This window comes from Ciconia boyciana, chromosome 7 (assembly GCF_034638445.1).
Source record: "Ciconia boyciana chromosome 7, ASM3463844v1, whole genome shotgun sequence".
Lineage (NCBI taxonomy): Eukaryota > Metazoa > Chordata > Aves > Ciconiiformes > Ciconiidae > Ciconia > Ciconia boyciana.
Genome location: NC_132940.1, coordinates 5,541,724 through 5,558,083, shown reverse-complemented (window position 1 = coordinate 5,558,083; position 16,360 = coordinate 5,541,724). Strand labels below are relative to the sequence as shown.

At 40.3% G+C, this 16,360-nt stretch overlaps 1 protein-coding gene across 1 annotated transcript in view; it reads right to left on the bottom strand.

Annotated features, from left to right (window-relative positions):
* DAB1 (DAB adaptor protein 1) overlaps positions 1-16,360 on the bottom strand; it is a 122,783-nt gene that overhangs the window by 37,752 nt on the left and 68,671 nt on the right. Inside the window, exons 4-7 of the mRNA XM_072867389.1 lie at positions 3,322-3,453; positions 2,541-2,660; positions 1,906-1,944; positions 504-569 (exon numbers count right to left, since the gene is read on the bottom strand). Coding sequence (XP_072723490.1) covers positions 504-569; positions 1,906-1,944; positions 2,541-2,660; positions 3,322-3,453 — 357 coding nt within the window. The remainder of the gene's footprint in view (positions 1-503; positions 570-1,905; positions 1,945-2,540; positions 2,661-3,321; positions 3,454-16,360) is intronic.

Sequence of the window (16,360 nt, the reverse complement as noted above, 5' to 3'; positions counted from 1 at the left end):
AACTTGGGTTCTAACATAACACAGGCACTCTGAAAATATTTTCCCCAGTCTGGGGGATATTCGTTGAGAGCTCTTAGGTTTTGCTCAGTTATCTCCTTGGTTAGCTAGAAACAAGAGCAGTACCATCAAAATGTCTTTCCAAGAATTGCTTGGATGGTCTGCCTTCCATCAGATTTCAGTATCTGTTTCTTAGAAGAGGTGTAAAAAGTTTAAAAAAATTAACAGAAAAAGGCAATCCACTATTTATCACCTTATAGGGTGTACGCAAAAGTTTAAGACCCTTCATAAGTCGACAAAATTAATAAAGTTTGCAGAAGCTGAAATGACAAACAACAGAAAAATCACAGTGAGACCGGCAGATTATTCATTTCATGTCCCCAGAATGAAATGCCAGACGTTTTTGTGATGAATGAAAACTAATAAAAGTGAAGCATAGACGAAATGTACTTTACTAAATGCTTGCAATCGTTGCAATGAAAACACCGAAGTTAGCGATTTTATACCTGATAAATGTTTTCTTCCGTTTCAGGCTCACGGATTGGCTCGTGTCCAGCCTCAAACACAATGTACTATTACACCAGCCGCCAGAGAGGAAAAGTCAAAGATGAAACAGAAGGGAAAAAGGCGATTTGGAATTCCACGTAAAAACATAGGCAGGCATTAAAGAAACAAGCTCAAAGTACAGGCTGGCAGCAGGACAACCAGTTTGTTGGAAAGCGCAGCGTAAGGTTCTTTCATATTTCATAAACCGGCAATGAATAGACCTAAATCTCCTCTAATGATCATTACAGCAACTTCCTAATTCTTTCTCACTAGGGAGACCGCCTGTGGCCCAATATTAATTTTCTGAAGTCAACGTGAATTTTGCCTCTTTTACATAATGGCAATTATTTCCACATATATTTATTATCTATGAATAAAAAAGCTAAATCCGAACTGGAAGAATAGGCTGGTGCTCATGTAACAGGCCACGTGGCAAAAGGCTGTCACAAACCTCTTTATTTTCAGGTTCTTTCTTTATTGTGAAGAGCACAAAGTAAAACTCCTGACATTATAAAAGCTGAATAGTAATTTAGGGCATCCTAATTCTTATCATCTTTCTTGCTGCACCTTAGGCACTGTTCAATATTCACTAATGGTTGAATCGGTTTCTTTCAGTGTGCCTCCCACTGACATGCCTAAGTGGAAGAACACAAAATCTCCAGGAAAAAAAAGTAAACTATCATATATTTTGTTTCAGCACAAAAACATGAGAATTAAATTACATCTTTTTCTTCTTCACACTCCGTAGGATAGTGGACATGAATATATTGACATATTTCTGATAATCACCTTTGCTCCCAGACATTTTGCTTGGATAACGTAAGACTTAACTTTCAGATCTCTTATTAAATCATAGCCCAAACGCCAACAAGGGAGGTGTTATAACATCAATTCCACTGTTGTTTTTTTCAAAATATTCACCCTCTGAATTAAATTCTGGCCCCATAGAAGCCAAAACCAAAATGTCAATTTATTACTAGCAGAACAAGACGTCACCTTCCTTATTCTCAATGTAACTTCCCTTTCAGTTAGAGTTTGTATTAAAAAATGATGACAAATCTCATCTGGCAACTTAAAATCTGGACTCACAAGCCACATTTTACGAAATATTTATGAAATTCTTAATCTAATATTTGTATACTCTGAAATATTCTATTCTATTTTATTCTATACAGACATATTGTGCTATTACTTACAGCTTAATCTTTAAATATGCTACTTTCTGTATAAATCTTACAAGTTTCTCAGAAGACCTATCTCAGTAAATTTCAAAACATCTTGTTAAAGGTTTTGGCTGTGTTTGAAGATAACATGTATCTAGTCATTTCTGAAACTCCAAGGCCATACAGCTTCAGAAATTACCTGGTATACAGGATCTTCTACATCTTCTTCCAAAATTGTCTACAGCAAAGTAAGAGGACAGGCAGTAAAAGCAAAGAACATAAACAGTAGAGATAAAAGAACTGCATTCAGAATTAAAGGACAGCGAAGAAATAAGCAAAATGGGCAGGTAGGTATATAGTTTTCTTTCTTTAGTATACAGATAAAGTCACATTATTGTTCAAAGTAACTTTATTCAAGTTTCATCCGAGTTTAACAATCTGCACCTTATTTGATTTGATTCAAATACACACATTCAGAAGTATGTTGAATCTTCCCTAAAGTATTAGACACTCTTAAAAACCTGACTTACAACACACTGACCTTCATTAAAGTTTTCCTTCTGAATTAGAAGAAACACTATGCGGGAAATGAATAGATCATTTCCAGTTGCTAAACATGTTCACGGTACCCCAAGTGATAGCTTTCATCACTGTTTAATCCTACTTCTGAGCTCACGATGGCTGTTAGGTTCGTATTTGTCCATTTGAAGCTAGCACCGGTCAAACCCATTGCTGCTAAGAAATGCTGAGGATGCTCAGTGCCTCTTTGGAGCAACTCTGGGGGATACTTCAAACCAAACTTTTCTTGGCAGTAGTCTAAGCTTATGCGTGTACCTGGTATACCGCTTGTTCACACTGTTTATCCTTTTGTGCCTTTTTTTCCATTTCTTCCCTTTGTTTCAGTTCATAGATGAGCTGAAACAGGTCTCGCAAGTCCAGAATTACAGGTTCAGCCTGTGGAAGCAAAAACAGGAAGGAGGGTTTCTACATGGGAAAATATACTCCTCTTATCCCATCCTGCTGATAGAGCAGTTATAGCATCTCCACAATTGGAGAGAACTTCATATAAAGTTAATTTCTTAGCATCCAGGCTCGGGTTAACTTCTAGTGAACTAACTATATTTGCAAATTAATGATAATTATAATTATGAATATAAAAGGCATTATGAATATAAAAGGCATTATGAATATAAAAGGCATCTATATGAATATAAAAGGCACATATATGAATATAAAAGCATATTTATTAGTGGTTTCTCATACAATGAAATTACAGTAGACTATATGCAAAGTAGTTATTTGGTATCTATTACTTTCTATTTAGATGAGTATAGGAATATAACCAAATGTATCTGTATCCAGTCTAGTTTAGTTAGAAAGGAAAACAGTAACTAATTATAAAAAAAAACATCACGAAAAATTGGAAATAGTGAAATACATTCCCTTTTTCCCAAGCTGGTTTCATTAATTTGCTATTTAAGAACATCTAAGCAGACACTTGTGACAAGTCGAGCACAATCATAAACAATACAAGATTGGCCTCTTGAGCACTTCTTATGAACACGGCTTTTCTATGGAGTTACGCCGTAGAAAATGACAGTGACCTGATACTTACTGCCTGGGCTGTTTTTATTGCCACAAATCTGTGATTTCCCTCCTTTCCACATACATATCCAAACGCTCGATGGTCTGTGATATCCTTTGCGATGTATGAAATTTCATGAACTGCATGGTGGTGCTGTAGTAGCTGTTAAAAAAAACACAGGAAGAAATATCCATCAAAATGTTCTATTAAAAAGCAGTATAATTTCTCTTTCATCAGTGCTTTACCTGGACCTCAAGACACCTATGGAATTAAAACAAACATAACCTGGTATCAAAATCAATTAATAGCTGCACTCTTCAAGCCTGTTCTCTTTTCAAAATCTAGCCAAACTTGACTTGCTTTAATAATTTGACTAAAAGCTTCAAATGAATGTTTTTCTTGGTATCTTTTGGTGAGATATAATTCAATAGAAAATGCCATTTACCTAGTTACTACCTACACAGCATCCTAGGTACAGCATCAATATTTGTATGTATATAAAAGACGCAGCAGCAGCTACCTGTAGCTTCATACGGGGCGACGCTGAGGACAGACTGATCTGCAGAGGCCGCAGAGCTAGAGCAAAGATAGCCAATCTCTCTAAGAATCGGCACCAGACTTGCTTTATCTCTGCAACACTCAGCATCAGCCAGCAAGCGATATTTCATTTAAAGCGTAACAGAACTCCAAAAATGTATTTTTCCCAGAAAATTCATGGAAAGGCAATTATCCAACTTGAAATCAATGCCAAATGCAAAAGTTCACATCTTATTTAAAATCCCACTGTGGGTTAATTGTAATAATAGAAAGACTCAATTTTGTTTTAAATGTATGAGTAAAACTCTCCCCAGAGCCAGGAGGTGAATCTGAGACTCCTATAAGCATGTCTTGGAGTGCCAGCACCTTTCTCGCTCTGGCCTAAGTAGTATTTTATTACCAAAATAATATTTATGTATTTCTACTTAAAATGATGTCCTTGAAAAGTTTATCTAAAACAATCTGTTAGTTCAAATTTCTACCTTCTGATATATTGACCTGCTCTTATATCATCTAGGGATAATGCTATTTCTGAGAGCAGGCAAAGCCTCACAAAGAATTCTTTTGAGGTCCAGATTCCTGCTGGTTTTGAGAAAAGCACATTTTGAAAATCAGCATGGTATCCAGGCAATCTCTAAACAACCAGTTATTTTTAGAGTTTTAAAAAAACATTTTAAAATTCAAAACCAGAGATGATGTGTGTGTGTAGAAACAAAAAGGCTGAGCGCGTGCAGGGCAAGTGACAAGTGATGAGGCTTCTGTAGAACACGGATTGAAATTTAAAAGGAGAGGCAGCACGCAAGAGACAGATGACTACATATAAAACAAAAGACTGGACATTTTTCATTTTCATTTCGCAGTAAATGACTCCTAACTTCCCAAGATCAAGATTGCTTGCTCGTAGGAAAATGGAAGTGTTGCCATTGACTTCAGGCTGAACGTGGCGAAGCTGAAGGTGTGCTTCAGACTCTCCCAACGTGTAAAGCGTTTAAAATTAATGATGGGCTCTTACTTAGATAATACAGGGATATTGATTTATTAGGTTTTTCTGAAAACCAAGTTGCATGCTATCTGTTACAATGAAATGAAATGTTCCCATCTCTCTATTCTGCATATGACAGGGAACGTTATCTCTGGCTTCTATTAAATCAAAGTTCTTTGACATTGCTTTATTGATTGTGAGACAGCATTTTGCACTGAAATTAAACTGTGATCAGATTCCTTCCTCATGGAATTAAATGTGAAGATCATTCTACCATGGAAAAGTATCACCCACAATGTAAGACAGCAGATGGAGACACTCCAATTTATTTGGGAACCCTCATTAACCATTTGAAAATCATTACATTTTTAATGGTTATGATATTCTAACATACTGTATCAATAGATGTACAAATTAAGTAAAGGTGACTGCAACATTATCCTTTCACATATTTTACTGTATGGAACGTTTAGCAAGAGTTTTTCACTTGTTTGAGGGATACTGAGTTGGAACATACACATGAAATGCAATGTTGCATACACACATCTGTACTCAAATGTAGATATAAACACTTCTTCGAACCTGCATTTTCACAGCCCTCAATTCATCTAATGTGTCCTTTCTACATATTCCAAGACTTCATTCCAAATATTATTTAATGTTTTGCTCATCGTAAAGCAGAAATGAGACTCCTGTTGCAGCCAGTAGAGATTTACCACCATAAAATACAAGATCAGAACGGCATCCTTTCTGTAAATCTTTGTTTTAAGGACGCAGCCTGCCTAGTACCCCGCAGAGTCCTTCACAGCAGCGAGACGTGCACTAGAGTAAAGGACAGCAGAAGGGACAGCTCGAGGAGAAACACCGTCTCATCCGGCCACCCGACAGAGACTTACAGTTGAGGCTACCTATAGATACATGCTCTTTGCATGTTTTGATTAGATTTGTGTCTGATGCATTTGCACAGATTAATCTGTCCCGTAAAATGAGACCAACCAATAGAAATGTCATCTTTATCCCTCAGTTTGTAACTGCTCACATGTGGCCACCCTCTCGATACTTGATATGAACAGGCCTGAAAGGAAATGAAACAAAAGCCACACAAAACTGCTTATAGCAGAACTACTGAGCAGTGCTCAGCAGTTAATATTCACAAGCTGATCTGCCCCTCTCTCTCCCCAGCCTCTTTTTTTTTTTTTTTAAATATCTTCAAGGTTTTACCATGACTTAATCCTGTCTCTAGTGGGTCAGAAGCACATAAAAGAAGTATTTCGTAACTCAGGGATATCTGACACCCCCGTATGCCCATGCTGATGGATTCCATCACACCCTATTTGATGTTTTTACTGTACCTTTGCTGAGCACTGCTATGAGCCATTTACCAATTCATAAGTGAGGTATCAAATTGTTTTGGAGGGCTGCAGTACGACAGAACGAATTATAGAGAAGACTTCATTTGTATTACGGTTCAATACAGTCAATTAAATATTGCACAAATTAGAAAGTAATTTAACATTTAAGCTTCAGCTGTTAAAAAAATCCACCGTACATAGCCTCCAAATTATTTTAGGTCTCCTGTGACTTTAGTTACTGTTGCAAACATCAAGGATTTTAAATGCAAGCACAGATAAAGTCTCAAACCGGATAACTAAGACAAGTCCTTCTTTTTAGGCTAAACACGATGTCATTCTTATATTTTAGTCATACATTAGAAAGTTTTTTCCTGGTGTTAAAGAAGTCCAAAATACCCACCTCCACCAAGGCTGCCGTCTTCCCTCTTCCCCTTAAGTTTGCTCTGGTCTCTCCCATTAGCCATTATTTTCTCTCCTTTCCTCCATTCTATCCCCCGCTTCTCCTCTTCCCCCAGGTTGCTCCCTGTACATCACATTGAATTGATTTAGCTGCCTCTGAGATCTGTAGCATTTCTAATTTCCCTTAGGCTGCTTGGCACCTATCATAAATTTTTTCACCCCTTATCCTCATCTTGCCCCTTTATTTCCATGCTGTAGCCTCCAGTGCCACTAAATCAATTAAGTCAATCAATTAAGTACTTGGAGGGTCCAGCAATCATGTCAAATATGTGAGTTAGATGGCATGAGAAAGCCACTGCTTTACTATCGCTATTTCTCTTTTAATGAGGTTGTCTATTTAGTGGAGCCTGGGGCACGGTGTTAAGAGCCACAACAAAAAATATCCTGCAAGCCGCAAAGCCTCCTATAAAAGCTGCCCCACCAAAAGCAGGAAGCATGTACCATACAATATTATATCTATAAGGACAAGTTTCACAGGGATTTAAGTTGCACAGCCTTTCACCTTGAATAACTAAATGGTGAGCCCATTTTCAGATAGGTGCTATCAGCTGACAGCTCCGCTGTTCTAATTTCCACGCTATCGATACTGGGATGTGGGTGGCAGACGTGGCCCAAGCATCCTCTGCGTTTCTACTCCTGTCTATTCACTTCTATCACATTTGAATGAGCAATCATACATTTTGCATGTCACTTAAAGCTCCCCAGACATCAAAGTTACAAATGAAACTGCATAATCCTTAATGGATTCATAATAAAGTAACTTTATGAACTACAGTTTCAGTCATACTGCTGTCTACATGCAAGTCCCCCGTACTCCAACTCACATTGTGATTGCTCAGCAGCACGGTAGGAAATTGGGCCCCACATTAGGAATCCATTATCTGAGGAAGTCTTCCATTATCTTAGGAAGACTACTGAACAAATCGTAGAAACTGAACCTAACGTGGAAAATTACAGCAATACCTTAACGACAAGCTTAGCAAGCCAGAAGTGTAAGAGTACATTGACCATTATTTACTGCAACACATTAAGTGAAAACAATGAATTGTAAAACAAGTGAGTGGTTCTGAGATGAATTTTATCTCATTGCTGCAAGAAACATCAGAGTGGTACAGATGTGCGGCCGGCTCCTCCACTACACCTAGGAGGCTGCTGTGTTCTTTAACGGTCCTCAAGACATGCAGACGACGGCACTTTGTCAAGTGTTCTTCACGGCCATTTCCTTACAATTCCTGTTTGTTTTAGCTGAGATTTGCAGGGATCACGGGGACAACAACTGGTCACAAGCATTTCTCTAATTGCCTGTTTGTGCCGCAATGCTTCTCTGCTGTTTCGTTAAAATGCACTGAGTAGAGGTGGTCTGGAGCTGCTCATCTCCATCGTAAACACCCCACATTTCAAATAACACGCTTAAGGACCAGACATGAAACACTTAAATTCTCTACAGCTACAGATTCAAGTCCCAGACCTGTTTCATAACTTTCAGGCACAGACAGAGAACAGTCCCCTGTATGTAGACAACAACAACAACAAAAAAAGAAGCAAAAAAATAAAAAGTGACACACAGATGTCTGGAACAAACATCTCATCAGACCTTGCTGGCATGGTTTTTTCCCTGGTACTCATTAATGGCGCACGGATACTTGTTAAGCAGCTGTGAATCTTTCAACTTCCTTTCACCCTAGAGACAGTCCCATTTTAATGGGACTGTGTACAAACAGTTTGGGGAAAAAGTCACCAATCTCAAATGTCAATGAAATGGAAAATGAATCAGTAAATCATATTTGCACCACAAACTGTCCCATGTTGTTGTCTGGAACTTGGCATTTGGGTGGCAGATGGGGTGGCAAGGCATCAGCCTACCGAGATACACGGGGAATGAGCAGATGGGGGAAACGCAACAAGCCTTCCCCTATCCACTGCAAAAATGTTCAGTTTAACATGAAATAGCAAAGAGGAGACAGTTTCGTGCGTTTCAGAGCTACGGTTACCAATGACTCCAAGCTCCCTGCGAATTACTGCTGGACACAGCACAGGGTAACCGAGAGCAGGGGTGGTGACAGAGCTCATCCACCCAAAAAGCCAACTGCTCCCCCGCCGCCACCACTGCATTCACCCACAGCCTTTCCTCTGCCTCCCTGGTGGTTCCTGAGCACTCGGCACAGTATAAAAACCCTTCACTGGCATTGTGGGTGTTGCTGAAGTGTAAATGAAGAGACAGAACTTGCAGGATGCTGTCAGAGGCAGCTAAACCCAACCTGATAAGGCTTTGCCACACACCTTGTGAATTTATCACTGCTGCGGATTTCTCAATTAGTGACAGGCTGCTACAAATCGTGGTGGTACTGCTGCAGTCTCCTCTGCCTCCACTGGGCAGATGCTTTTCATTATTGTTTTTCTTTTCTATGATTTTGGCCCATTTTCCAAAGATGAACACAAAAAATTGTTTGGATTTTGTTCCAATTGGTCAGAAAGGCAAGAGGGGAGCAGTTCACCCAGGCCATATAATACAACAGGGGATGTCTGAGGAAAGCAATAGCGCTCACAAGAGAAACAGCTTTAGAAACTATGTGCCTAAACAAAAGGCAAATAGGAAACATCATATTTCGAATCTGACAGTCCTTTCCTACCATGATGAGTCCTCCAGTTGCCTGTCCATGGGGAGAGGACAGCAGAATAAACAATATATGACAGATCCCAGTAATGTGGCTTAAATGTGGTAGTGGTTGGTGTGGGTAAACACTTGATAGACCAAAAAACCTGTTACATAAACATTTACTACAACACGTGGAAAATTTAATCTAGTTTGATCTAGAAAAGGAAGACAGAGGTAGAGTTCAAGCTTAGCAAATTATTAATACTGAATTCCTACTAGAACAGCAAGCAGCATTGGAACATGGTATCATTTCAATTCAGCTTTCAAAAATAAATGTCACACCTGAATACCTGAAAAGCAAAAGTAGAAACCTTTTGTGGTTATGGAGATCTCAGTATTGGGAGGCATTTCCAGGCACTGGCCAAGACAACCAGTTTTGATCATAAAAGAGTATAAACTGAACGTACTACCATGGAGTGAGAACTGAACCCTTCTGCTGAAGGAGACTGAACACATGCTATGTACTACACAATGAAATGACTGGTCCAGCCCTGAATCTTTTTGACCCAAAGCCACTCATGAAGTTTGGGCAGAGCAATAGGTTATGGACTTTCTGTCTGAAAAAAAAAAGAAAAAACCAAAACAAGAATAGAAGCAGAAAAGGAAAACATAACCTCTGGAGCGTCCTCCAAGCCTGAAGGGACTTCTCAGATGGCAGCCTCTAAGCATGTCTTCACAATGAGAAGAAAATAAATCTGTCTAATCCCTGTGCTTCTTCCCTACACACTGATTTTGCAGACAATAACCTAAAGAAAGACTTTTCCAAGTGCCAGCTTCTAAAAGGCGTTCAGTGCACAAGCTTTGCAATAAAAACACTTGGCACAAAAAGCACACTTTCAGATTATATGCAGATCAAAGCTTGGTCTATGCATCACAAAGGGGCACATAAAATATGGTGCTGATAAAGAAAAAAATCAAGACAGATTTGGCCCCAGTTATCACAGACTCAGTCCCTCCAGGGGGTCAGCAGTCTCGCTGAGACACAGCAAAGCACCCAAAAGATGTGTAAATTTAATTTCCTCTTAATAACAATAATAATAATAAACTCCTAGGGGCCGTTCTCTTCCTACAGCCGAGGAGATTGAAGCAAAAAACACATTATGTGACTTCCCAGGCTTACATGGCAACGTGCAGCTGAGGCAGGAAGGACGAAAGTCAGTGAGCATAATCGTATGTGTAAGGATAAGCGCCTCTTCAAGGGAAGTGTTAGACTAAGCTCAATCTGTACACTCCAATTCATCCTATACAAAGGCAAGCACTTAGCAAAAGTACCCCAGGTAGGAGCCTGTTTGGTTGGACTCAGGAAGATAGCTCAAAAGGGTTGTCCTGGTTTCAGCTGAGATAGAGTTAATTTTCTTTATAGTGGCTGGTATGGGGCTATGTTTTGGATTTGTGCTGGAAACAGTGTTGATAACACAGAGATGTTTTAGTTGTTGATGCACTCGTCAAGGACTTTTCAGCTCCCCATGCTCTGCCAGGTGCAGAAGAAGCTGGGAGGGGGCACAGCCAGGACAGTTGATCCAAACGGACCAAAGGGCTATTCCATACCATATGGCGTCATGCTCAGTATATAAAGCTGGGGGAAGACGACGGAAGGGGGGGACGTTTGGAGTGATGGCGTTTGTCTTCCCAACTCACCGTTACGCGTGATGGAGCCCTGCTTTCCTGGAGATGGCTGAACACCTGCCTGCCCATGGGAAGGAGGGAATTAATTCCTTGTTTTGCTTTGCTTGTGCGCGTGGCTTTTGCTTTACCTATGAAACTGTCTTTATATCAACTCACGAGTTTTCTCACATTTACCTTTCCAATTCTCTCCCCCATCCCACCGGGGGGGAGTGAGCGAGCGGCTGGGTGGGGCTCAGTTGCTGGCTGGGGTTAAACCACGACAGGGTACTTCAGCCTCAGCTAAAATCTGAATCAACCCTTACCATTGCGCTTGCTTTATGAAAAAAGTATCCTGCTACTGCCTGTATCTTACCTGGGGAGCAAGAGCAGCAAATTCTTAAGAGAGCAAACGTGAGTGTCCTTGTTTGTGCCTCCTGCGACAGGCACGTGCAGCGGTGCTCTCGACTGGCCTGGAGTTGTCCTCACCCAAGACCCCCAGCATACACTGGGAGTCAATTAAGTTAGCGGGACGTAACTTTGCTAGCGCAGCAGCCTAATTGTGATGAATGGATCTACGATACTGAGCTAGCTGGATGTTCCAAGAAGTTAATTTGTGAAAGAGAACACCACTGAGGTAATAAACTTCTGTCTGGCTCTCATAATTTGTAATAATGTCTGACAAAGACCAGATATTAATTTAGCTACTGTTCATTGTCTTAGGAAGCAAATGCTAAGCTGCTCATGCAGAAGATCCATTTATTAGATATATGAATTTGGAAAGGAACAAAACAAAACTGGAATGCACACATGGCCAATTTCGTATCTTCACTTCAACGGCTTTTCAATTTTTTATTGTACCAGGAGTGAAAGTAGCTAGCTAAATCTAAAACCCTTGTCCAGTTACTATTAATCCCAAGTTATATTTTAAATATGTACTTGCAAACATTGTTCCGGGACAAAGAAAATCCTAAAGGGCAAGGAAACATTTTCATAGAGCTTTGGAAAAGCAAATGTTCTACACTGAAGCCATGATGCTGGACCTCCCATGAGTCTCGTACTATTTTCTTATTGTTTCTGCATCAGACATAGTCATTGTTTTATCAGGATGGTTAAAACAAAGAAGGATTTGCACAGCAATGTCAGGAAGCAGCAAACCTGATCCTTGATACCAAAGTCAATGGCCCCACTAGGCCATAATCAGCTCAGTAATGCAACGTGGCCCTACGTTGCAACTGTATGGGACCACCTATAGATTACAACACACTGTTTTACCTTGCCACTTCGCTACTTCAATGTGGGTACAAGTAACAATACCTGCCTATAAGGACATTATTTTATTCTTTGGGATGGCAGCAGCCCAGTGGCCGCTGCTGGGTTTCCAGGGCTGTAACACATCTGTCCGAGTGTATTCCCCCTTAGCCCCCACCTCATCACCTTCTGCAAAATGGTCAGTAGATCAAAATAGCCACAAATATGCCAATATTGCCCTCTACTCTCAAGCCAAAGCTTGCATACAGCCTAAGTGTAGCACCTCTGACCATGCCTTGTATTTTTTCCTGATATACTCTGAAGTTTGTAAGACTCTCATTGATTAAATCTTGAATTTGAGGGAGCACAATATTCAGTAATGAGACAGTCGGTTCATTACAGTATCACTGAACCTCTCCATATTTTTATTGCATTCATCTTTATAGCCTGTGAATGTCTTTTGAGAAGCCTTTACTTTTACAAGGTTCTTTTGTTCCTTTACACCAATATTCCTCACCTCCTGAAGTGATTTTGATTTACATGAACAGCACAAGAAATTCCGTCATGCAACTCCTAGGAGCCTTGCTGGTAATTTTTTGGCATTAACTGTCGCAGATCTTAGCTGCGTCAGATTCAGCAAGCATTATGACCCACCCTCTTCTTTGTAGCCTGTGATTTGAAAAGCTCATCAGTGAAAAACAGCCTCTGATTCTCTTGATTTGTCATGCAAACCCTATAAAGCAGGCTTGCAAAGATCACAAAAATCCCACTCATACTGGCAATACTAAAATTTAAGTTGCACTGGATAGTCATCAAACAGCAACTTTCTTTAACCATAAATCTACTTCCATAGCGTTACAAACTTCTCTGGAAAAGGGGAAAAAGGACAAGAGGGATTTCTTTTATATTGATCTATCTGTCTCCCAGATACTCATACCAATTTAATAAGACTTTAAAGAGGGCTGAGAGAAAGCACATGTACAGAGAAGAATAAGAACAGAAAAGAATAAGAATAGAAAAGGACTCTACGAATTCACAAACTGTGTATAACCAGTATGTCATGTTCATGAGCCAATTGAAAATGAAAGCAAAAAAGCTGACACAATGTTTTATATCTTTCAAATACAAAAGTGATTTCATAATCAGAAATAAACCAAAGCATACAAGCAAGAAATCCTACCTGTGTTCCACAACAATAGATTGGTTTCCAGTGGCACAGTATAGAACTGGACAAAATCTACTCAGCTCAACTCTTCAATTCTAATGGCTTAATTTTCTAGTGGCCAGCACATAAATATACAAGTAAAGGAAACATCCTGGAATGTCCCCTCCTGCAGGCATCGGTTTGCATATGAGAAACACTTGAGTTTACCTTTTCCATACCATAAACAGGTAAGCCTTTCATCCTGGGGTCACCCTTCTCTACTACTACATTTTCTGAAATATATTATCATGAGAAATCCTCCTGGTTCCCAGCAGAGCTGCCTGAGCTGCTGGATATTCTTCCCAATGCAGAACTGGCCTTTGAGGCGATGCCCGACTCTTTGAAAAGACTACGGAACAACCTTTGCCAATATTGTAAGATCTCAGACTATTCCCTAACTGGAGGTGTACGATCACCGAGCATTATAACGATGCCCATGCTGAAGGTGCCTGAAGGCTGCCGATGGACGCAGTGCAACTGCAGGTTAGCAAAAGATGACTCTGGAGCGATGAGCTTCACAATTCTGAAACAGTATCATTAACTACCTATCCTGGTCATAAATGCCACGCTGGCACTTCAGGCCATTTTATTTTCAGTCTTCCTACAGAAAAAGAGAGGAAACCGTTTCCTTTGAGTTACAGTTGCATGTATAAACAAACTTCAGATAATCCCATAAATGTGCCACTCCTTCATTTGTTCAGGTCCCACAATAGACACTTAACCTAGGATATAAAGCATCTGTAGCAACACGACGAGTGCGTGCAGTACTTGAGCCCTATGATAAGAATAAAATAAAATGTAAAAGGCAAACCTCAAAGAGAGTCTAAAAAAGAACAAAGAACTTGCAGGTAATTTTTGTCTCGATTTTGTTTTTTTTCCCCAGCATTATCCCGAGGTAGGAATTTCTGGAGTCGCACTCAGCAGGTGCTTGGCACATTGTATGACAACAGTTCTACATTTCAACTCAGGCAGTGGAGAGTATTTATAAGTTCTGCCCTGGCACCTTCCAAAAGGGAGCCCTAAAGCTCCCATTTGCACATTTTAATGCCCAGAGTTGTTTCTTCCCTGCTCATTTTCATGTAAAGCAGGCTGAATGTTTGGTTTTAGTCTTCTCCTGCTAATTGAAATCTCCAAAAGCAAACTTTGATTAAACAGTCGGCACGCAGACGTGGCCCAGCAGAAAGCACGGTTCAACTACACTTGCTTTTCTCTCTCCGTGCCTTGCTTTTCTGTCCTGGCAGTGGGTGTCACACAGGGTCTGCCTTTCAGAAAAGCTGTCAGGCAGTGCTGCCCTCACCTTTTACTTAAATGCACGCAGTAGAGCCTTTCATAGCTTTGATGCGTGGATGCTGGCTTGTTTTCTACTACTTATTCCTTTAGTTCTCCCCCCCCCTTTACAACTTCCGTGCACAGCATGTCTTCTACTTCTCTTGTAATCAAAACTGAACCTCCTCATTACTTCACTCTCAGTACTGCTCAGCACTAAGCCTTATGCACGTACAGGTTACACTCTCACGTGCTTTACACTTTAAAATACTTCTAAGTTCCTGTATCATTCACAGGAGCACATTTGGCTACTTAAAGATCCCATAAGGCTATAAAACCTTCTACAAACCAACTCAGCCTTTTTAAAAGCAAAGACACAATCAAAAAAATTGGATTCAGATCCATATTTTGACTACCTAAAAAGAAAAAAAAAATACTGAGAGCTATGCAGAGCAGGGGCTAGGAGCCATATGCAATATTTTCAGATACCCAGACTTCTCATTTGCTTTAAATGTCAAGGCACTCAAATTAATTAGTGCTCTTCCTCACCTATTTCACAACGCTCCCTTTGAAGTCTGCAGGAATGTTGCTGCTTGCTTCGCTGGGAGTACAATGATGCAGAAGTAGGACGGGAACTACAAAGGATTAAGAAGTATTAACAGTAGAGATAGCTAGAGTCCATTAAATGCTGCTTTTTCTAGAGGAGTGCTACAATTCAGGGACACGTTAGGCACTGCTGTAATTCCACGATTACCACCAGGTGCTGGGTAGCACAACAGGAGATGCTGGTCCAGCCCTTAGGCTCTCCGACACATGGTTGCCCGCATGCTGAGCATACAGTGCATAAACCGGAAAGGTTAGGAGTACAATTAGCTCATTTAGGAAGACGACTTTTATGAACAGTTATTTATATGTTAAGCAAAGATCTATTGGTATCTGAAATTTATTACTTATTCAACCGAAAGTCATTTAGGAAGACGACTTTTATGAACAGGTATTTATATATTAAGCAAAGAGCTATGGGTATCTGAAATTTATTACTTATTCAACTGAAAGACAGGGATGAAAGCAGGTATTTGTATTGGATAACTGTTGACAATAAGAGCATCCAGTGGAAACCACTGTCGTCCTCCTCTTCTCCTTCCACAGGGCCACTTATTACATAGACTAAGTGGAAGAAAAGGCATTTACTCGTCCCCCTGGACTACCAGACTGAAAAAAGCTCTTGCCAACTTCCCTGTAAAGACAAATGTGTTCCTGAGGGCAGATCATCCACTGATTTTATTGCCAATAGCGATCTATTACTATCATCCCGCAAACTCCAGATAACTTTAAAAGTAAACCTTCTTGTAGTTTCCCTCTCCCATTACATTGACAGTGAAGGTCATCTGTCTCCCTTGCATCTGACCCCAGCAATAGGAGAGGTTAAACAGCCTACAAGTTAGCACAGGAATTCAGAAGCATCGTCGGTAGTATTGCTATTACCAGGGCAAACAGAAAATTGCAGAGCAGCCTAGCAGATAAAATGCACCGAATAGGAAGGAAAATCACCAGCACACCTGGGGCGTAATGCTTCCCAGCCATCTCCAAGAGGAAGGACAGCAGATTTCAAAGGGGGACGTAACTTTCCGTAATGGCACCTGCTGAAGGTCCCCCACCGCTCTCCAGGGAGGTTTCAGTGCACCTCAGCCGCCTGCGCTATCATTATGTCAGCATTTCTCTTGCTAAATCCTTTCCTGAGCAGTTTGAAATCCAGCCAT